The 23158-nt window shown below is 47.1% G+C and overlaps 1 protein-coding gene across 5 annotated transcripts in view; it reads right to left on the minus strand.

The window, feature by feature from the left end:
- Nucleotides 1-23158, minus strand: part of KIRREL3 (kirre like nephrin family adhesion molecule 3) — a 1384273-nt gene that overhangs the window by 344553 nt on the left and 1016562 nt on the right. For all 5 annotated transcript variants that reach the window (XM_068240337.1, XM_068240336.1, XM_068240335.1 and 2 more), the window contains exon 6: nucleotides 5220-5370. In XM_068240337.1, the coding sequence (XP_068096438.1) occupies nucleotides 5220-5370 (151 nt within the window). The remainder of the gene's footprint in view (nucleotides 1-5219; nucleotides 5371-23158) is intronic.

Genomic DNA, 23158 nt, shown 5'->3' on the forward strand with positions numbered 1-23158 from the left:
AAAAAAAAACATACTACCTGCTCCACGCTGCCTCCCAGATGCATCTGCGCAGCTCCACTCCGCTCTCCATGGCCCCGTTGATCCTCCGCTGTGGGATAGACGTGACCCGAAAGTACTTCCTGGGTCACGGCTTAGATACTAATTGGAGGATGTCAGCGGAGGCGGGGAGCGAGGTGACGGAGGCGGGTGAACAAGGCAATGGAGGAGACGGGGAAGCAAGGCGGGATAGAGAACTGAGGGAGGCAGGTGGAGCGAGGTGATTGATAGCTGGCAGGGGAAAAGGAAGCTGGCGACAATCAGATTGTCACTAGCCTGTTGATAGTTTTTTTTTTGGGGGGGGGGGTACAGCAGAGCCCAGGGGGGACTGGCAGTGGCACCAGAAGGACACAGAGGCATGTCATTGGGCAGAGAACAAAATAAAATAAAATAAGGAAATTTATTATAAAAATAAACATATAAATATTTGCTAAAAAATTAATAAATGGGGGAGCGATCAGACCCCACCAACAGAGAGCTCTGCTGGTGGGGAGAAAAGGGGGTGAATCACTTGTGTGCTGTGTTGTGCGGCCCTGCAACGATGCCTTAAACCTGCAATGGCCCTTTTTAAGAAAAATGGCCTGGTCTTTAGGAGGGTTTAACACAGCGGTCCTCAAGAGGGGCTCGTTTCCACTAGGGCGAATCCGCATGCGGGCACTGCATGCGGATTCGCATAGTTAATGTTAGTGGATGGGGCTGTTTCCACCTGTGCGGCGTGCGGGAGCGATTTGGCGGCGGGCCAAATCTGCACGGCGGGACCCACAGTTTTCGCCTGCGTCGGGAATCCGTGCGAATCGCCGCTAATGTATTTAATAGTAAAAACGCATGCGTTTGGTACATGCGTTTTTACCCGCGATTTCGCGTGCGATTTCGCACCCTTCCCAATGTTATTTTGCCCTGGCAGTGTCAAGGTTAATTTCGCATGGCACCCTGCCATGCGAAATCGCACGCGAAATCGCGGGTAAAACGCATGCGGAAACGCACCCGCATGCGTTTTTACAAGCGTCGGAATGCCGGCGAAATCGCGTCGCACTAGTGGAAACGGGCCCTAAGGAGACCAGTGGGTACAGGCCAAAAAAATGCAAAGAAACACATTTTTTAAACTGTGATTTTTCTGAGTTGAAAAAATATTTTTTTCTGGTGACAATAGCATGTATGAGGGCTTTGCTATTCACTGCCAAACTTGGCACAAAATTACGCGAAAATTTTGTGAAAATTTCTTTAAAAATTCAGAATGATTATACAAAATCAATTGAATTATCAATTTGTAATTATGTATAGGAGTATTTGCCAAGATGTATGGGAAATTTTGTGCAATCGTAATTGGCTGATTACAATCATCACAGTATTGGTACACTGACACTTCAAAGGATTTCAGTTTACGAAGACCCCCAGAAACAACTCTACAAACATACAGGTTTATGTAGAACACTGCACCGTCCCTGTTGGAACCAAAGCTGTTTTGTTGCGGTATCATTAAAACAGGTTTACTTTAAATAATCTCTGTAATGCTCCGTCAGAATTGTATGCCAGTCTCGAGGCTGATTCTGTCAGGCTCACAGAGTAAGAAGCTTACGGAGAATGGGTAATATTAGCACTTTTTACTTATTAGTGTTTGACTGCAAATTATTAAAGTGCTTATCTCAGTTATCAGCCTGCCCGGTTTCAGCTTTCCTCCCAATTTAATATCTACTTAATGGCTTTTCAAGATCACAACTTATAAATCCTTAATCAGAAATCCTCAGCAGCTGATCTTAGATGTGAAAAAAGGCCTACAATGACAGGACCTCTGGGATGGCTCTGCTATCTAAAAAATTATATTTTTTATAGTCTGCAGTGCAATTTTTTTATGTTACTCTTTATTTAAAGTGAATGGGAACCGTATTTAAAAAAAATGAGACAGATACTTACCTAAGGAGAGGGAAGTCTCCGGGTCCTATAGAGCCTTCCGCCTCCTCTCCTGGTCCCCTTGATCCAGTGCTGGCTCGCCCGGTAGCAGTATTTGACTAAATTAGTCAAATACTGCTTTATCCGGCCGAAGGAGGCTTCAGAAGTCTTCAGGGAGCCCAAGTGCTCCTGAAGAAGGGCGGACCTGTACTGCGCCTGCGCAAGCATGCTCTCTCGCACGCTCACGCCTGTGCAGTATGGAGCCGCACGTCTTCGGGAGGACACGGCTCCCGAAGACTTCCAAATACCCTTTCAATGGGGGATTAAAACGGGGGGAGCCAGCACAGGATAGAGAGCACCGAGAGATGAGACAGAAGGCTCTATACGACCCAGAGCCTCCCCTCTCCTTAAGTAAGCATTTGCTTCATTTTTTTTTAAATGCGGTTCCCATTCACTTTATGCATACATCAAAACCAACTAACTTTTGGGTAGCATAGAGAAAGGTTAAAACTTCTATTACATTGTTATTGTTATAGCCCCTTTGTCATTTAACCTCAAGAGCAGCGATTCTTACAGTCAACGGAGAAAATGCACCTCTCTGTTGCCACTAAACCTTTGATTTTCTTCCTCAAGTTACCTAAAAAAATTCTAAAGTAGGATTGAAAAAATTAAATTTGCAACATTATGTACGTAAAAACTTTACTGTCAATCATACCTTTTGTACTTGTTTTTCGAAATTGAGTTATACTGGTCCCTGAAATCCGACAGACCACCTGGCTTGAAACTCCAGCTATGCACTCCTCCCAGCTATATTACAAATTGGCCACAGGAGATACACTATATTGGGAGGGTCAATGAGATGCAAATAATTCTAAGTTAGTTCAGGATTGTGCAACTTTTGTATGTAAACGTATGCAACTTGAATATAGACCAAAATCCACATTGGTGGGGTTCGATTGGTCCATTTTCAAAATGCATGAATTTACATACAACATTTGCAGAACTCTGCAAAAACCTAAAAATGATATGCATGTCATAGATCATCCCTGATAGCTAACCATTCAACAGGGTCCAAACAGAGGCAGCTCCTGCCAGGATAGAACCAACCCGACTTGACCACATGTTTCCTTGCACACAGATAGTGGAGGCAGATCAGTCATTTATTTATTAACAGCTGTGCAGGTATCCAGAGAGATAATGCATTTAGTTCTGATGTACTCAATTAGATGCATGTATGGTGACTGCGACCAGTGACAAATTTACAGCAGTAGTGAACCTTAAGAGCACAGAGCCATGTCAGATGATGCAATGTGAAACAGGCTGATGCCACAAGCTTTGAACATTTGAGCAAAGTGATATTGCTACATCTTACCAAGAAGCACTATTGCACTAGGTGAGACCACTCCTATTTCAAATTTTCCATAATTCAAAGTGAGACTGGACTCATTGGTTTGTCTAAGCAGATTAATAACAAGTTAATAACAAATAAGCGAATACAATGTTGTGATCACAGAGTTGCCCTGTTTCCATTTATATCATTTATATGGAAGGTGGTACTACACAGTACAATAGCATTCTGAGTTTAGGCAATTAAACATAGAGATTTGATATTTTATGGAACAATTTGTCAGGTATTTTCCAAGTGAAAAACAGCTGAAAATGTCCAGGATATTGGTGACAATATTGGTGACAATGGTAACTTTGTAAAACTCTAGAACGTGCTGTGCAGAGTTAATACCGCCCAGCTCATTATGTATGGTGGTATTCCATCTGTGTACTTGTGTAGCGCTAAAGATGTTTTTTAATGCATTCTCTCCATTTGTGTTGAATGAGAATTAATACATTTGGGCAAGAGACACACCCTACTATAGCCCCACTCAGTGCCATCTTCAATATTTTCTGGGCCTCCTACCAGGGAAATGTATGCATGCTTTTCCAGTTCCCCCTAAAGTGTGCCCCAATTTTCTAGTGCCAGTGCTTAAACATTTCCGAGTATTACAGTGCCACCCAAATTTTCTCCAGCTTTCTAGTCCCTCCATAGTATGTACCTTGCTTTTGTAGGGACTCCCTGTAGTGTGTCCTCAAAGTGTCTCAGGGGGGGGGGGGGGAAGAGTGGCATAGAAAAGGAGAGCAAAGTGGAGCAGAAAGTTACAGGGGCCAAAGCATCTCAGGGAGAGAGACACTAAAGTGGTGCAGAGAAACAAAGAGACTAAGGTGGCACAGAAATAGAGAGAGACCAAAGTGGTGCAGCGAGAAAGAGAGACCAAAGTGCTGGGGATTGAAAGAAAGACAGAGGAGGGAAAGTAAAATAGCACAGAAATAGACACAAATTAAATGCTCCACTCCACCCATTTTTCTCAGTCCTCCCTTCTAATACTCTATGTCCCCATGCAATTCTATTTTATTCTTTGTACACCCCATCCTGCTCATAGAATTCATGTACAATATGCACTGCAGAAAACACCTCCAGTTCTCACCATGCTGCTCAATACTCACACACAACACCAACCCCACTGTGCTCAACGTCCTACTTATACCACCAGCCATAAAATATCTGTTTCCCCTTATATATATCTGTTTCCCTAATGCTTCATTGAGTGCTACCTGTTTTGCTCATATCACCCTTATTCTCATCATCATTTTTAAACCCCTTTCCCCACCAACTCCCTGTAACCCCCATGCTGCTCCTCCTTCCAAAACATGTCTCTCCATCTTGCTCATACAACCCCACACCTCTGTGTTCCCACATTGAACCGCACTTTACGTTTCATATGTGCATGTTGCCCTCCACCACCCTCATCTCTTCTCACCCCCATGTGCACACAACCCCACGGCAGTTGTTACTGTATATCACCTTGTATATCACCTGTGTACCCCTATTCCATCTCTACCTACTGCCTGTGTGACCTCATATGCTGACTCCATTCATGCCCACATCTATGTTTCCTTCCCCACCTCCATTTCTGCTCTTCCCCATGTGCTCTGTACTCTCTGCTTATACTGTGGAGCTTTGCTGAACTGTGCAACTTTATCTTCCCCTCCTCCCATCTCTGCTCATCTCCACTGTGTCCCCATTTCTGCTCCCCCACCCACCCCCAATGTGTTTCACACGTCTATTCATCTTTCCCATGTCCTCATCATTGCAGAACCATACGAGTCCCTAACTTCTAGCGCTCCCCCATCCCATACCCCAATTTCTGCTTATCCTTCTCATAAGCCCCCTAACTCTGCTTATGTCATCTCTGTTTCCCCAATACCTGTAGGGCAGAGCAAGAAATAAACATGGATAGACTTACGTTGGATGTTGATAGTGACTGTTGTATCCTTCCCTCCTGGAACGGCCTTATTGGTTGCACGACATGTGATGGCCTGCCCATTTTCGATGTCCAGTGGTGATACAAAAAGTGTACTGATTATACTTTCCCGTTTTCCATCCAGAACTTGTGTCTGCAACAAAGAGAAGACAAACATTTTACATTTCTGGAGAACACTCATTGACTAAATCCCCCAGATGCTTTTTAAGTCTCTCAGTAAAATAATTTTGTAAAGTACATTTGTTGTATTAAATAATGAATCACTTAAGCCTGGATAATTCTTTAATATTGCACTTTATATCCATTATTATTTACTATGTATCTTCAGTAGTTAATTGATCAAACATATCTGCAGGATTTCACCCATCCAGGGAGTTTTCACCTTATCCACTTAAGCCCACAGGGCTGACATTTTTTTTGCATCTGAGCAACTTTCACCTCCCATTCATTTGCCAATAACTTTATCACTACTCATCACAATGAATGGATCTATATCTTGTTTTTTCCGCCACCAATTAGGCTTTCTGTGGGTGATACATTTTGCTGAAAATGAATTTATTCTAAATCCATTTTATCAGGAATATTAAGAAAGAAATGGAAAAAAATCATTATTTCTCAGCTTTTGGCCATTATAGTTTAAAATTCATACATGCTACCATAATTAATACCCATGTACTTTATTTGCCAATTTGTCCTGCTTATTACACCATTTAAATTATGTCCCTATCACAATGTATGGCGCCGATATTTTATTTGGAAGTAAAGGTGAAATTTTTCAATTTGCGTTCATCACTATTTACAAGCCCATAATTTTAAAAAAAAATATAATATACTCCTTTGACATGCATATTTATACAGTTCAGACCCTTAGGTAACTATTTATGTGTTTTTGTTTTTTTTTATTATTGTAAAAAAAAAATTTTTAAATTAAAAATTGTATTTGGGGAATTTTTGGTGTGGGAGGTAAACAATGTATTTTTAATGTAAAAAAGTGTATATGTCTAAAGGAAAATGTATGTGGGTGTAGTTTTACTATTTGGCCACAAGATGGCCACAGTCAAATAGTCCTGGGAGCGATCGAGCTCGCTCCCAGGAAGAAGAAAGAGGACACGGAACTTTTTTGCACGCAGAAAAGCTGCAGCGTCTAGAGAGACGCTGTCGGCTTTTCTCCGGGGGGATGCGATCGGTGAAAGGGATCTATAATCCCTTTCACTGTTCGCTCGGCTAACGGCAGGTAGCGGGAGCGCACACGGGGGGCCCGCGGGAGCGCGCGTGACCCGCGGGAGTGCGCGCAGCGTAACTGGACGAGAAATCTCGTCCAGTTAGGCTTAAGTGGTTATACCAGATTGTATTCTAGAATTCTATGCAACGTACAAAAAGCAATGGGAAATCATTGGATAAAGTAGAGAGGTCACAGGGAATCTGAGAATAGACCCTAAAAGCCATTTTGCTCATGAAACCATTTGGACAGTGGGGCCATTTACAGATAGCCAACAAGGAAGGCCGTATAATGGATTATGCAGGTTGTGAAACCTGGACTAACACTGTGGTGAACTAGGTCATTCCAGGGCCAGTTCTCTCATGAAGCAAGGTGAAACATTTGCATCAGGCGCAGAGATTACAGGAATAAAAAAAAAACAGAAAGTATACAAGCGCTCACAATATAAAGCATAAAAATGACTATAAACACAGGCTGATGACACCAGTCCAAACGGTGGAGCGCTCCCTTGCTATTTGTGATTAGCTCAAGAATAAATTGGAAGATAGGGTAAGCGCTCAGGCACAGTCTATGCACTATAGTTCATACGAAGATCCACAAGTGAAGACAGCAGATAACAGCAGGGCAATGGTAGCCCGCCCCCCAACATAAAGAGACTCACCGGATAATATGGCCAAGCTGGGCCCGACTGCGCTTTAGGAGTATTGGCCACTCCTCAGCCCTCAAGGCAACCTCCGCAGCTCAACAGGGTCCACTCCCGGTTTTCTCTCAGTGGGTGATGTCTTGCTGTAACCTCCAAGTAAAAATAGACGCTTCACATAGCATAAATGTGTTTAAGGGATGGATCCCATATTTAATAAAACTTCAGGGGCCCCTGAGGAGTTGCCATAGCAACGAAACGCGTAGGGCAGAGCTACGGAGCGGCGCAACGTCTGACGTCACTGGACGCAGTGACTGTTTGGCGTGGTATCTTGCTATAGCGGCGGCACGTCTTGAACTACTAGCCGGGGATGCGATTCGGTAGCTGGATACATTAACCACTAGCTGCCTGTTTCTCCTGCTTGACGTAGCCGTGCGCCAACCTTTTTTGTATTTTACAACTGTTTTTAAAAAGTTTTATTAAATATGGGATCCATACCTTAAACACATTTACGCTATGTGAAGCGTCTATTTTTACTTGGAGGTTACAGCAAGACATCACCCACGGAGAAAACCGGGAGTGGACCCTGTTGAGCTGCGGAGGTTGCCTTGAGGGCTGAGGAGTGGCCAATACTCCTAAAGCGCAGTCGGGCCCAGCTTGGCCATATTATCCGGTGAGTCTCTTTATGTTGGGGGGTGGGCTACCATTGCCCTGCTGTTATCTGCTGTCTTCACTTGCAGAGATTACAGGGGTGGCATGTTTGTACTGTGTTTCCACTTACAGCATGCAGTCAGAGTAAGAGGAGTAGCAAGAGAAGAGGGAGCGAGGTGAAGAGGTCATCATTGGGGAACATCAGCTTGGTGTGCTGAGTGAGGAGGAGATAGGCAGGAGAGCAACAGTGCTTCATGCACAACAGAAAGGAGGAGGTGGCACTGCTGACCTGACTGAGGAGAAATGATTGGCTGAGGGTGAGCAGTTTTTTTTGTCAAAGACTCACAGCCAGCCAGTGTGCTATTGTCTTGAGCTGCAGCATAGAGAGAACTAAAAGGCGTAGGGCGACGATTTAGGGGTCGACAGAAAGAGGAGAAAGAGAGCTTTAAAATGATATCCATCTTTCCATAGTTACTTGTATTACACAGGGCGACTTTTTCCTAAAGTCAGCAGCTCCATTCTGCTGAATGGAGCTGCTGACACTGGGGAAAGTGTTGTCCTGTGTATTACAAGTAATTATGGAAAGATGGATATCATTTTAAAGCTTTTTTTCTCCTCTTTCTGGCGACACCTAAATCGCCACCCTACGCCTTTTAGTTTTATCTATTTTCGCGATTGAAATCACGGCCGCAGCAAATTCAATCGCGAAAATAGAGAAAACTAAAAGGCGTAGGCCGGCGGTTTATATATCATTGGAAAGAGGAGAAAGAGAGCTTTAAAATGATATGCATCTTTCCATAGTTTCTGCACTGCTCGGAGTCCCTTTAATCATTAACATTTTTTTTATTAAACTGATAATTTTAGTGCTAGAAAATGAATCTACTAACCAATCATGCTAACAAAATCTAAAACACATGTCATTTCTATCTGCTCTAGCCCTGATCACATGAACATGTGTAACTAGCATGTCGAGCCTTGTCTAAGCTGCCTTAAAATGCAACCCAACAAGATAGATTTATTTAACCACTTGAGGACCTAGGGCTTTCTACCCCTTAAGGACCGGCCACTTTTTTTCCATTCAGACCACTGCAGCTTTCACGGTTTATTGCTCGCTCATACAACCTACCACCTAAATGAATTTTGGCTCCTTTTCTTGTCACTAATAAAGCTTTCTTTTGGTGCTATTTGATTGCTCCTGCGATTTTTACTTTTTATTATATTCAGCAAAAAAGACATGAATTTTGGCAAAAAAATGATTTTTTTAACTTTCTGTGCTGACAGTTTTCAAATAAAGTAAAATGTCTGTATACATGCAGCGCGAAAAATGTGGACAAACATGTTTTTGATAAAAAAAAACCCATTCAGTGTATATTTATTGGTTTGGGTAAAAGTTATAGCGTTTACAAACTATGGTGCAAAAAGTGAATTTTCCCATTTTCAAGCATCTCTGACTTTTCTGACCCTCTGTCATGTTTCATGAGGGGCTAGAATTCCAGGATAGTATAAATACCCCCCAAATGACCCCATTTTGGAAAGAAGACATCCCAAAGTATTCACTGAGAGGCATAGTGAGTTCATAGAAGATATTATTTTTTGTCACAAGTAAGCGGAAAATGACACTTTGTGAAAAAAAAAAAAAAAAAAAAAGTTTCCATTTCTTCTAACTTGCGACAAAAAAAAATGAAATCTGCCACGGACTCACCATGCCCCTCTCTGAATACCTTGAAGGGTCTACTTTCCAAAATGGGGTCATTTGTGGGGTGTGTTTACTGTCCTGACATTTTGGGGGGTGCTAAATTGTAAGCACCCCTGTAAAGCCTAAAGGTGCTCATTGGACTTTGGACCCCTTAGCGCAGTTAGGCTGCAAAAAAGTGCCACACATGTGGTATTGCCGTACTCAGGAGAAGTAGTATAATGTGTTTTGGGGTGTATTTTTACACATACCCATGCTGGGTGGGAGAAATATCTCTGTAAATGACAATTTGTTAATTTTTTTTACACACAATTGTCCATTTACAGAGATCTTTCTCCCACTCAGCATGGGTATGTGTAAAAATACACCACAAAACACATTATACTACTTCTCCTGAGTACGGCGATACCACATGTGTGGCACTTTTTTGCACCCTAACTGCGCTAAAGGGCCCAAAGTCCAATGAGTACCTTTAGAATTTCACAGGTCATTTTGAGAAATTTCGTTTCAAGACTACTCCTCACGGTTTAGGGCCCCTAAAATGCCAGGGCAGTATAGGAACCCCACAAATGACCCCATTTTAGAAAGAAGACACCCCAAGGTATTCCGTTAGGAGTATGGTGAGTTCATAGAAGATTTTATTTTTTGTCACAAGTTAGCGGAAAATGACACTTTGTGAAAAAACACAATTAAAATCAATTTCCGCTAACTTTTGACAAAAAATAAAATCTTCTATGAACTCACCATACTCCTAACGGAATACCTTGGGGTGTCTTCTTTCTAAAATGGGGTCATTTGTGGGGTTCCTATACTGCCCTGGCATTTTAGGGGCCCTAAACCGTGAGGAGTAGTCTTGAAACGAAATTTCTCAAAATGACCTGTGAAATTCTAAAGGTACTCATTGGACTTTGGGCCCTTTAGCGCAGTTAGGGTGCAAAAAAGTGCCACACATGTGGTATCGCCATACTCGGGAGAAGTAGTACAATGTGTTTTGGGGTGTATTTTTACACATACCCATGCTGGGTGGGAGAAATACCTCTGTAAATGGACAATTGTGTGTAAAAAAATCAAAAGATTGTCATTTACAGAGGTATTTCTCCCACCCAGCATGGGTATGTGTAAAAATACACCCCAAAACACATTATACTACTTCTCCCGAGTACGGCGATACCACATGTGTGGCACTTTTTTGCACCCTAACTGCACTAAGGGGCCCAAAGTCCAATGAGTACCTTTAGGATTTCACAGGTCATTTTTGTTTCAAGACTACTCCTCACGGTTTAGGGCCCCTAAAATGCCAGGGCAGTATAGGAACCCCACTAATGACCCCATTTTAGAAAGAAGACACCCCAAGGTATTCCGTTAGGAGTATGGTGAGTTCATAGAAGTTTTTATTTTTTTGTCACAAGTTAGCGGAAATTGATTTTAATAGTTTTTTTTCACAAAGTGTCATTTTCCGCTAACTTGTGACAAAAAATAAAATCTTCTATGAACTCACCATACTCCGTACGGAATACCTTTGGGTGTCTTCTTTCTAGAATGGGGTCATTTGTGGGGTTCCTATACTGCCCTGGCATTTTAGGGGCCCTAAACCGTGAGGAGTAGTCTTGAAACCAAATGTCGCAAAATGACCTGTGAAATCCTAAAGGTACTCATTGGACTTTGGGCCCCTTAGCGTACTTAGGGTGTAAAAAAGTGCCACACATGTGGTACCGCCGTACTCAGGAGAAGTAGTATAATGCGTTTTGGGGTGTATTTTTACACATACCCATGCTAAGTGGGAGAAATATCTCTGTAAATGACAATTGTTTGATTTTTTTACACACAATTGTCCATTTACATAGAAATTTCTCCCATCCAGCATGGGTATGTGTAAAAATACACCCCAAAACACATTATACTACTTTTCCTGAGTACGGCGGTACCACATGTGTGACAATTTTTTGCAGCCTAGGTGCGCTAAGGGGCCCAACGTCCTATTCACAGGTCATTTTGAAGCATTTGTTTTCTAGACTACTCCTCGCGGTTTAGGGCCCCTAAAATGCCAGGGCAGTATAGGAACCCCACAAGTGACCCCATTTTAGAAAGAAGACACCCCAAGGTATTCCGTTAGGTGTATGGCGAGTTCATAGAAGATTTTATTTTTTGTCACAAGTTAGTGAAAAATGACACTTTGTGAAAAAAAAACAATAAAAATTAATTTCCGCTAACTTTTGACAAAAAATAAAATCTTCTATGAACTCGTCATACACCTAACAGAATACCTTGGGGTGTCTTTTTTTCTAAAATGGGGTCACTTGTGGGGTTCCTATACCGCCCTGGCATTTTACAGGCCCAAAACCGTGAGTAGTCTGGAAACCAAATGTCTCAAAATGACTGTTCAGGGGTATAAGCATCTGCAAATTTTGATGACAGGTGGTCTATGAGGGGGCGAATTTTGTGGAACCGGTCATAAGCAGGGTGGCCTTTTAGATGACAGGTTGTATTGGGCCTGATCTGATGGATAGGAGTGCTAGGGGGGTGACAGGAGGTGATTGATGGGTGTCTCAGGGGGTGGTTAGAGGGGAAAATAGATGCAATCAATGCACTGGGGAGGTGATCGGAAGGGGGTCTGAGGGGATCTGAGGGATTGGCCGAGTGATCAGGAGCCCACACGGGGCAAATTGGGGCCTGATCTGATGGGTAGGTGTGCTAGGGGGTGACAGGAGGTGATTGATGGGTGTCTCAAGGTGTGATTAGAGGGGGGAATAGATGCAAGCAATGCACTGGCGAGGTGATCAGGGCTGGGGTCTGAGGGCATTCTGAGGGTGTGGGCGGGTGATTGAGTGCCCTAGGGGCAGATAGGGGTCTAATCTGATAGGTAGCAGTGACAGGGGGTGATTGATGGGTAATTAGTGGGTGTTTAGGGTAGAGAATAGATGGAAACACTGCGCTTGGGTGGTGATCTGATGTCGGATCTGCGGGCGATCTATTGGTGTGGGTGGGTGATCAGTTTGCCCGCAAGGGGCAGGTTAGGGGCTGATTGATGGGTGGCAGTGACAGCGGGTGATTGATGGGTGGCAGTGACAGGGGGTGATTGATGGGTGGCAGTGACAGGGGGTGATTGATGGGTGATTGATAGGTGATTGACAGGTAATCAGTGGGTTATTACAGGGGAGAACAGATGTAAATATTGCACTGGCGAATTGATAAGGGGGGGTCTGAGGGCAATCTGAGCGTGTAGGCGGGCGATTGGGTGCCCGCAAGGGGCAGATTAGGGTCTGATCTGATGGGTAACAGTGACAGGTGGTGATAGGTGGTGATTAGTGTTGGGCGAACATCTAGATGTTCGGGTTCGGGCCGAACAGGCCGAACATGGCCGCGATGTTCGGGTGTTCGACCCGAACTCCGAACATAATGGAAGTCAATGGGGACCCGAACTTTTGTGGTTTGTAAAGCCTCCTTACATGCTACATACCCCAAATTTACAGGGTATGTGCACCTTGGGAGTGGGTACAAGAGGGAAAAAAAATTTAGCAAAAAGAGCTTATAGTTTTTGAGAAAATCGATTTTAAAGTTTCAAAGGGAAAACTGTCTTTTAAATGCGGGAAATGTCTGTTTTCTTTGCACAGGTAACATGCTTTTTGTCGGCATGCAGTCATAAATGTAATACATATAAGAGGTTCCAGGAAAAGGGACCGGTAATGCTAACCCAGCAGCAGCACACGTGATGGAACAGGAGGAGGGTGGCGCAGGAGGAGAAGGCCACGCTTTGAGACACAACAACCCAGGCCTTGCATGAGGACAAGAAGCGTGCGGATAGCATGCTTTGTACCACCATGCAGTCATAAATGTAATAAAGATAAGTGGTTCAATAAACAGGGACCACGCGGCAACGCTAACCCAGCAGCAGCACACGTGATGGAACAGGAGGAGGCGCAGGAGGAGAAGGCCACGCTTTGTGAGACACAACAACCCAGGCCTTGCATGAGGACAAAAAGCGTGCGGATAGCATGCTTTGTACCGCCATGTAGTCATAAATGTAATAAAGATAAGAGGTTCAATAAACAGGGACCACGCGGCAACGCTAACCCAGCAGCAGCAGCAGCAGCAGCACACGTGATGGAACAGGAGGAGGCGCAGGAGGAGAAGGCCACGCTTTGTGAGACACAACAACCCAGGCCTTGCATGAGGACAAAAAGCGTGCGGATAGCATGCTTTGTACCGCCATGTAGTCATAAATGTAATAAAGATAAGAGGTTCCATAAACAGGGACCGGCAACGGTAACCCAGCAGCAGCAGCAGCAGCAGCAGCACACGTGATGGAACAGGAGGAGGCGCAGGAGGAGAAGGCCACGCTTTGTGAGACACAACAACCCAGGCCTTGCATGAGGACAAAAAGCGTGCGGATAGCATGCTTTGTACCGCCATGTAGTCATAAATGTAATAAAGATAAGAGGTTCCATAAACAGGGACCGGCAACGGTAACCCAGCAGCAGCAGCAGCAGCAGCAGCAGCAGCACACGTGATGGAACAGGAGGAGGCGCAGGAGGAGAAGGCCACGCTTTGTGAGACACAACAACCCAGGCCTTGCATGAGGACAAAAAGCGTGCGGATATAGCAGCAATGCTTTTTGCCGCCATGCAGTCATAAATGTAATACAGATGAGAGGTTCAATAAACAGGGACCGGAAACGCTAAACCATCCCAGATGTTCATCGGTCATGTTACTTGGTTGGGGTCCAGGAGTGTTGCGTAGTCGTTTCCAATCCAGGATTGATTCATTTTAATTTGAGTCAGACGGTCTGCATTTTCTGTGGAGAGGCGGATACGCCGATCTGTGATGATGCCTCCGGCAGCACTGAAACAGCGTTCCGACATAACGCTGGCTGCCGGGCAAGCCAGCACCTCTATTGCGTACATTGCCAGTTCGTGCCAGGTGTCTAGCTTCATGCCCGGTTTCAGGTCCAGCGGTGCCAGCCACAAATCCGTCTGTTCCTTTATTCCCCTCCAAATTTCCTCCCCTGTGTGCTGCTTATCCCCAAGGCAGATCAGCTTCAGCAACGCTTGCTGACGCATGCCAACAGCTGTGCTGCACTGCTTCCACGATCCTACTGCTGCTGGTGCTGGGTTAGCATTTCCGGATGAGGTACAGCTTTGAGATGCGTTGGAGGAGAAGGAGTCAGAGAGGTAGGTGCTGCTGTTGTTATCCAGCTGTTTGCGGCGTGGGCAACACCCGCGCCGTAGCAGGTGAGGAATCGCTGCCAGGCTCCACAAGGTTCACCCAGTGCGCGGTAAGGGAGATGTATCGACCCTGGCCGAACGCACTCGTCCAGGTGTCAGTGGTGAGGTGAACCTTGCAGGCAACGGCATTCTTCAAGCTTCGGGTTATTTAGCTGACCACGTGCTCATGCAACTCAGGCACTGCAGAGCGCGCAAAGTGGTAGCGGCTGGGAACAACGTAACGTGGGATGGCCACTGACATCATGCCCTTGAAGCTGTTTGTCTCCACCACTCGATATGGCAGCATTTCGCAGGCCAGAAGCTTGGCTATGCTGGCTGGCTGTTACTGCCACGGCCCGGGGGTCATTTGCTGGCAATTTCCTCTTGTGCTCAAACATCTCAGAGACAGACAACTCAACCGTAGCGCTGCACACCGAAGGGCTGTTGGTTGTTGTGTTTGATGAACACTGGGAGACCTCAAGAGCACTAGTCCGGAAAGTGACAGTGTCAGCATCGTCTGATGTTTGTGAATGTTGTGAACCACGCAATGGCTGGGCTACTGCTGCTGCTGAGGCGGGTCTGGTGGTGAGTCTGGTGAACCCAAGGGAGGCAGTGTTGCTGGTGGTACCCTGTCCTGCCGCGTTTGCCCACAGAGTGGGATGTTTGGATAGAATGTGGCGGCTCATGCTGGTGGTGGAGAGGTTGTTAATACTTTTCCCCCTGCTCAGGCGGGTCTTGCACACCTTGCAAATCGCCATGGTAACATCCTCAGTGCAGTCTTCAAAGAAAGCCCAGACTTTAACTGGCTGAGGACTCGGACCTCGTGCGTGATGTGCTGGTGCTGCTTAACCCACTGCTGGACGCTTGAGAGGTCATCCAAGTAATTATCTGGTCCTGTTCTTTTGGATCTGTGAGGGTTGTTGTCCTGGACAACATGGGCAGTATTGAGTGGGTTTTCTTGGGTGCTCCCCTGTGGCCTGTACGTGAACCGTCAGGGGAAACACCTCTTCCCTTGCCCCTCCCTCTTTCACCGGATTTCTTCCTCATTTCACTTATCCTTAAAGTACACGCTGACTGGCAGCAGTACAGTGGCAGTACAGAAATGCTATACAGTGGTGGGTGAGCGGTGTACCACTATTGTCAGCAGTGACACAGAGCACAATGCTATACAGTGGCGGGTGAGCGGTGTACTACTGTTCCCAGCAGACACAGAGTGGAAGTAAACACAATGCTATATAGTGTGGCTGAGCCGTGTACACAGAGTGGCATTAAACACAATGCTATATAGTCTGCTATATAGTCACCCCGAACAGGGTGATGTTCTGCAGAACCCGAACAGTGGCAAACACTGTTCGCCCAACACTACTGGGAGGGAACGCAGATTTTAGTACCTAAACACACGATACAACATGTTTTCCGGGGTCGGACTCTGAGGCACATACAGATGGTCCCGATCATCATCCTCATCATACAACTCTTCTCCTGAGTCTGACCCACCCACCACCTCTGCCACCCCAACATCCCCAGACACAGACCCCTCATCGTCCTCAACATTAACTTGGGATGCTGGCCTGAGCCAGACCTCCTCCTCCACATCAGGCCCCATCATCTCCTCAATGGCAGCCCTCATTAATCGCTCTGGCGACGGACTGATGGACACAACGTTCTCCTCCGGGGAGGGCTGCTGCTGACCACTGGCTGCTGGGGTGGATGTTATAGCTTGCGTGGGGCGTTGGCTGTTGCTGTTGTTGGGAGTGCTGCTCACAGCGGAGGTCTCTGGGGAACTCATGTTGAGCTCATATAGTGGTTGACGGTGAGTGGAGTATTACTGATCCCAGCAATATACACACTGACTGGCAGAGTACGCAATGCTATATAGTGTGGCTGAGCGGTGTACACAGAGTGGCAGTAAACACAATGCTATATAGTCTGGCTGAGCGAGCGGTGTACTACTGTTCCCAGCAGAATCAGAGTGGCAGTAAACAATGGTATATAGTCTGGCTGAGCGGTGTACACAGAGTGTCAGTAAACAATGGTATATAGTCTGGCTGAGCGAGCGGTGTACTACTGTTCCCAGCAGAATCAGAGTGGCAGTAAACAATGGTATATAGTCTGGCTGAGCGGTGTACACAGAGTTTCAGTAAACAATGGTATATAGTCTGGCTGAGCGGTGTACACAGAGTGTCAGTAAACAATGGTATATAGTCTGGCTGAGCGGTGTACACAGAGTGGCAGTAAACACAATGCTATATAGTCTGGCTGAGCGAGCGGTGTACTACTGTTCCCAGCAGAATCAGAGTGGCAGTAAACAATGGTATATAGTCTGGCTGAGCGGTGTACACAGAGTGTCAGTAAACAATGGTATATAGTCTGGCTGAGCGGTGTACACAGAGTGTCAGTAAACAATGGTATATAGTCTGGCTGAGCGGTGTACACAGAGTGGCAGTAAACACAATGCTATATACTCTGGCTGAGCGAGCGGTGTACTACTGTTCCCAGCAGACACAGAACAGTGAACAGAATGCTATATAGTGTGGCTGAGCGAGCGGTGTACCACTATTCCCAGCAGACACAGAACAGTGAACAGAATGCTATATAGTGTGGCTGAGCGGGCGGTGTACCACTATTCCCAGCAGACACAGAACAGTGAACAGAATGCTATATAGTGTGGATGAGCGAGCGGTGTACCACTATTCCCAGCAGACACAGAACAGTAAACAGAATGCTATATAGTGTGGCTGAGCGAGCGGTGTACCACTATTCCCAGCAGACACAGAACAGTGAACAGAATGCTATATAGTGTGGCTGAGCGAGCGGTGTACCACTATTCCCAGCAGACACAGAACAGTGCACAGAATGCTATATAGTGTGGCTGAGCGAGCGGTGTACCACTATTCCCAGCAGACACAGAACAGTAAACAGAATGCTATATAGTGTGGCTGAGCGAGCGGTGTACCACTATTCCCAGCAGACACAGAACAGTAAACAGAATGCTATATAGTGTGGCTGAGCGAGCGGTGTACCACTATTCCAAGCAGACACAGAACAGTGAACAGAATGCTATATAGTGTGGCTGAGCGAGCGGTGTACCACTATTCCCAGCAGACACAGAGTGGCAGTAAACAGAATGCTATATAGTGTGGCTGAGCGAGGTACACAGAGTGGCAGTAAACAGAATGCTATATAGTGTGGCTGAGCAAGCGGTGTACTACTATTCCCAGCAGACACAGAGTGGCAGTAAACAGAATGCTATATAGTGTGGCTGAGCGAGGTACACAGAGTGGCAGTAAACAGAATGCTATATAGTGTGGCTGAGCAAGCGGTGTACTACTGTTCCCAGCAGTGACACAATGACAGGGGGGACCCTGGCTAGCGTGGCTGGAGCGCGAACTACCCTGCCTGCCTACCCAAAGCTAAACCCACAGACAAATGGCGGAGATATGACGTGGTTCGGGTATTTATTTACCCGAACCACGTGACCGTTCGGCCAATCAGAGCGCGTTCGGGTCCGAACCACGTGACCCGTTCGGCCAATCACAGCGCTAGCCGAACGTTCGGGGAACGTTCGGCCATGCGCTCTTAGTTCGGCCATATGGCCGAACGGTTTGGCCGAGCACCGTCAGGTGTTCGGCCGAACTCGAACATCACCCGAACAGGGTGATGTTCTGCAGAACCCGAACAGTGGCGAACACTGTTCGCCCAACACTAGTGGTGATAGGGGGTGATTGATGGGTAATTAGTGGGTGTTTAGAGGAGAGAATAGATGTAAACGCTGCGCTTGGGTGGTGATCTGATGTCGGATCTGCGGGCGATCTATTGGTGTGGGTGGGTGATCAGATTGCCCGCAAGGGGCAGGTTAGGGGCTGATTGTTGGGTGGCAGTGACAGGGGGTGATTGATGGGTGATAGGTGATTGGCAGGTGAATGACAGGTGATCAGTGGGTTATTACAGGGAAGGACAGATGTAATTAATGCACTGGCGAATTGATAAGGGGGGGGGGGTCTGAGGGCAATCTGAGCGTGTGGGCGGGTGATTGGGTGCCCGCAAGGGGCAGATTAGGGTCTGATCTGATAGGTAACAGTGACAGGTGGTGATAGTTGGTGATTGATGGGTGATTGATGGGTAATTAGTGGGTGTTTAGAGAAGATAACAGATGTAAACAATACATTTGGGAGGTAATCTGACGGCGGGTTTGCGGGCGATCTAATGGTGTGGGTGGGTGATCAGATTGCCCGCAAGGGGCAGGTTAGGGGCTGATTGATGGGTGGCAGTGACAGGGGGTGACAGGGGGTGATTGATGGGTGATAGGTGATTGGCAGGTGATTGACAGGTGATCAGTGGGTTATTACAGGGAAGAACAGATGTAATTAATGCACTGGTGAATTGATAAGGGGGGGTCAGAGGGCAATCTGAGCGTGTGGGCGGGTGATTGGTAGTGTTGGGCGAACATCTAGATGTTCGGGTTCGGGCCGAACAGGCCGAACATGGCCGCGATGTTCGGGTGTTCGACCCGAACTCCGAACATAATGGAAGTCAATGGGGACCCGAACTTTTGTGGTTTGTAAAGCCTCCTTACATGCTACATACCCCAAATTTGCAGGGTATGTGCACCTTGGGAGTGGGTACAAGAGGAAAAAAAAATTAGCAAAAAGAGCTTATAGTTTTTGAGAAAATCGATTTTAAAGTTTCAAAGGGAAAACTGTCTTTTAAATGCGGGAAATGTCTGTTTTCTTTGCACAGGTAACATGTTTTTTGTCGGCATGCAGTCATAAATGTAATACATATAAGAGGTTCCAGGAAAAGGGACCGGTAACGCTAACCCAGCAGCAGCACACGTGATGGAACAGGAGGAGGGTGGCGCAGGAGGAGAAGAAGGCCACGCTTTGTGAGACACAACAACCCCGGCCTTGCATGAGGGCAAGAAGCGTGCGGATAGCAGGCTTTGTACCGCCATGCAGTCATAAATGTAATAAAGATAAGTGGTTCAATAAACAGGGACCACGCGGCAACGCTAACCCAGCAGCAGCAGACGTGATGGAACAGGAGCAGGCGCAGGAGGAGAAGGCCACGCTTTGTGAGACACAACAACCCAGGCCTTGCATGAGGGCAAGAAGCGTGCGGATAGCAGGCTTTGTACGGCCATGCAGTCATAAATGTAATAAAGATAAGTGGTTCAATAAACAGGGACCACGCGGCAACGCTAACCCAGCAGCAGCAGACGTGATGGAACAGGAGGAGGCGCAGGAGGAGAAGGCCACGCTTTGTGAGACACAACAACCCAGGCCTTGCATGAGGGCAAGAAGCGTGCGGATAGCATGCTTTGTACCGCCATGCAGTCATAAATGTAATAAAGATAAGTGGTTCAATAAACAGGGACCACGCGGCAACGCTAACCCAGCAGCAGCAGACGTGATGGAACAGGAGCAGGCGCAGGAGGAGAAGGCCACGCTTTGTGAGACACAACAACCCAGGCCTTGCATGTGGACAAAAAGCGTGCGGATATAGCAGCAATGCTTTTTGCCGCCATGCAGTCATAAATGTAATACAGATGAGAGGTTCAATAAACAGGGCCCGGAAACGCAACACCATCCCAGATGTTCATTGGTCATGTTACTTGGTTGGGGTCCTGGAGTGTTGCGTAGTCATTTCCAATCCAGGATTGATTCATTTTAATTTGAGTCAGACGGTCTGCATTGTCTGTAGAGAGGCGGATACGCCGATCTGTGACGATGCCTCCGGCAGCACTGAAACAGCGTTCCGACATAACGCTGGCTGCCGGGCAAGCCAGCACCTCTATTGCGTACATTGCCAGTTCGTGCCAGGTGTCTAGCTTCGATACCCAATAGTTGAAGGGTGCAGATGGATGGTTCGACACAGCTACGCCATCTGACATGTAGTCCTTGACCATCTTCTCCAGGCGATCGGTGTTGGAGGTGGATCTGCACGCTTGCTGTTCAGTGGGCTGCGGCTGCATGGGTGTCAGAAAATTTTCCCACTCCAAGGACACTGCCGATACCATTCCCTTTTGGGTACTAGCTGCGGCTTGCGTTGTTTGCTGCCCTCCTGGTCGTCCTGGGTTTGCGGAAGTCAGTCTGTCTGCGTACAACTGGCTAGAGGAGGGGGAGGATGTCAATCTCCTCTCTAAAGTCTCCACAAGGGCCTGCTGGTATTCTTCCATTTTGACCTGTCTGACTCTTTCTTCAAGCAGTTTTGGAACATTGTGTTTGTACCGTGGATCCAGAAGGGTATAAACCCAGTAATTGGTGTTGTCCAGAATGCGCACAATGCGTGGGTCACGTTCAATGCAGTCTAGCATGAATTGAGCCATGTGTGCCAGAGTCCTACCAGAATCCTCATCATCCTCTTGTGAGCGTTGTGATAGTTGTTGTGATGCATCATAGTCGTCACCTTCCTCCTGGTCTGCTTCTGCTGACCATTCGCGTTGAATTGTGGAAGTCCAACGTGCACCGCTCTGGCCCTCGTCAGTGGTGGCATGAAATTCCTGCTCCAACTCCAGCTGTTCCTCCTCCTCTTCTTCGTCATAGCTGCTGGGGCCAGCGTTCCCTGAGGCGGATGGCCTGATGTTGGTACCATCACGCTGATCGTTTTCTCCTTCAGATTCCCCCAGTTGCATCATGACAGCTGTTTCCTTGATTTTTAACATCGACCTCTTCAGTAAACACAGCAGTGGTATGGTAATGCTGACTGAAGAGTTGTCACTGCTCACAAGCAACGTGGATTGCTCAAAATTTTGGAGGACTTGGCAGAGGTCCAACATGTTGGCCCAATCGGATCCACAGAAGCTTGGCAGCTGGCCGGATGCGCCTCGGTACTGCGCCGTCATGTACTGGACCACTGCACTCTTCTGCTCGCAAAAGCGGGCTAGCATGTGCAGCGTAGAATTCCAGCGCGTAGGGACATCACACAGCAAGCGATGGTGGGGGAGATTGAAGCGCTCCTGCATCTTGGCGAGTGCCCCCGAAGCAGTACTGGAATTTCTACAATGTTTGGACACTCGACGCACCTTCAACAGCAGATCGGGCACGCCTGGGTATGTCCTCAGGAACCGCTGAACTACTAGGTTCATCACGTGCGCCAGGCAAGGGATGTGTGTCAGCTTAGCCAACCTTAAAGCGCGAATGAGATTACTCCCATTATCACACACAACCATGCCCGGTTTCAGGTCCAGCGGTGCCAGCCACAAATCCGTCTGTTCCTTTATTCCCCTCCAAATTTCCTCCCCTGTGTGCTGCTTATCCCCAAGGCAGATTAGCTTCAGCAACGCTTGCTGACGCATGCCAACAGCTGTGCTGCACTGCTTCCACGATCCTACTGCTGCTGGGTTAGCGTTTCCGGATGAGGTACAGCTTTGAGATGCGTTGGAGGAGAAGGAGTCAGAGAGGTAGGTGCTGCTGTTATCCAGTGGGAGGGACGGCGGTGCAGCTGTTTGTGGCGTGGGCAACACCCGTGCCGTAGCAGGTGAGGAATCGCTGCCAGGCTCCACAAGGTTCACCCAGTGCGCGGTAAGGGAGATGTATCTACCCTGGCCGAACGCACTCGTCCAGGTGTCAGTGGTGAGGTGAACCTTGCAGGCAACGGCATTCTTCAAGCTTCGGGTTATTTTGCTGACCACGTGCTCATGCAACTCAGGCACTGCAGAGCGTGCAAAGTGGTAGCGGCTGGGAACCACGTAACGTGGGATGGCCACTGACATCATGCCCTTGAAGCTGTTTGTCTCCACCAATCGATATGGCAGCATTTCGCAGGCCAGAAGCTTGGCTATGCTGGCTGTTACTGCCACGGCCCGGGGGTCATTTGCTGGCAATTTCCTCTTGCGCTCAAACATCTCCGACACAGACAACTGAACCGTAGCGCTGCACACGGAAGGGCTGTTGGTTGTTGTGTTTGATGAACACTGGGAGACCTCAAGAGCACTACTCCGGAAAGTGACAGTGTCAGCGTCGTCTGATGTTTGTGAATGTTGTGAACCACGCAATGGCTGGGCTACTGCTGCTGCTGAGGCGGGTCTGGTGAACCCAAGGGAGGCAGTGTTGTTTCTGGTACCCTGTCCTGACGCGTTTGCCCAAAGAGTGGGATGTTTGGATAGCATGTGACGGCTCATGCTGGTGGTGGAGAGGTTGTTAATATTTTTCCCCCTGCTCAGGCGGGTCTTGCACACCTTGCAAATCGCCATGGTAACATCCTCAGTGCAGTCTTCAAAGAAAGCCCAGACTTTGGAGCACCTGCCTCCTTGCTGGCGATTTCTGTTTGCTCCTCTTTTGCCTCTCACTTGAACTTCCACGCTTGTGGTGCCTGAAATTGCGCGCCGCCTACCTTGTGGCACAAGGCGAACTCGTGCAGCAGTGTGTTCTTCAACAGACTCATCTGTGCTGCTGCTACGACGGCGATGTTCTCGTTCACAAACAAAATCTGGGTCTCTGTCCACATTGTCCATACCCTCCTCTTCCATCTCCTCAAACTCGTCATATGTCATTGTGGGCCACCGCCGTGGAGTAG

The sequence above is a fragment of the Hyperolius riggenbachi genome, chromosome 6, assembly GCF_040937935.1.
Source record: "Hyperolius riggenbachi isolate aHypRig1 chromosome 6, aHypRig1.pri, whole genome shotgun sequence".
Classification (NCBI taxonomy): Eukaryota; Metazoa; Chordata; class Amphibia; order Anura; family Hyperoliidae; genus Hyperolius; species Hyperolius riggenbachi.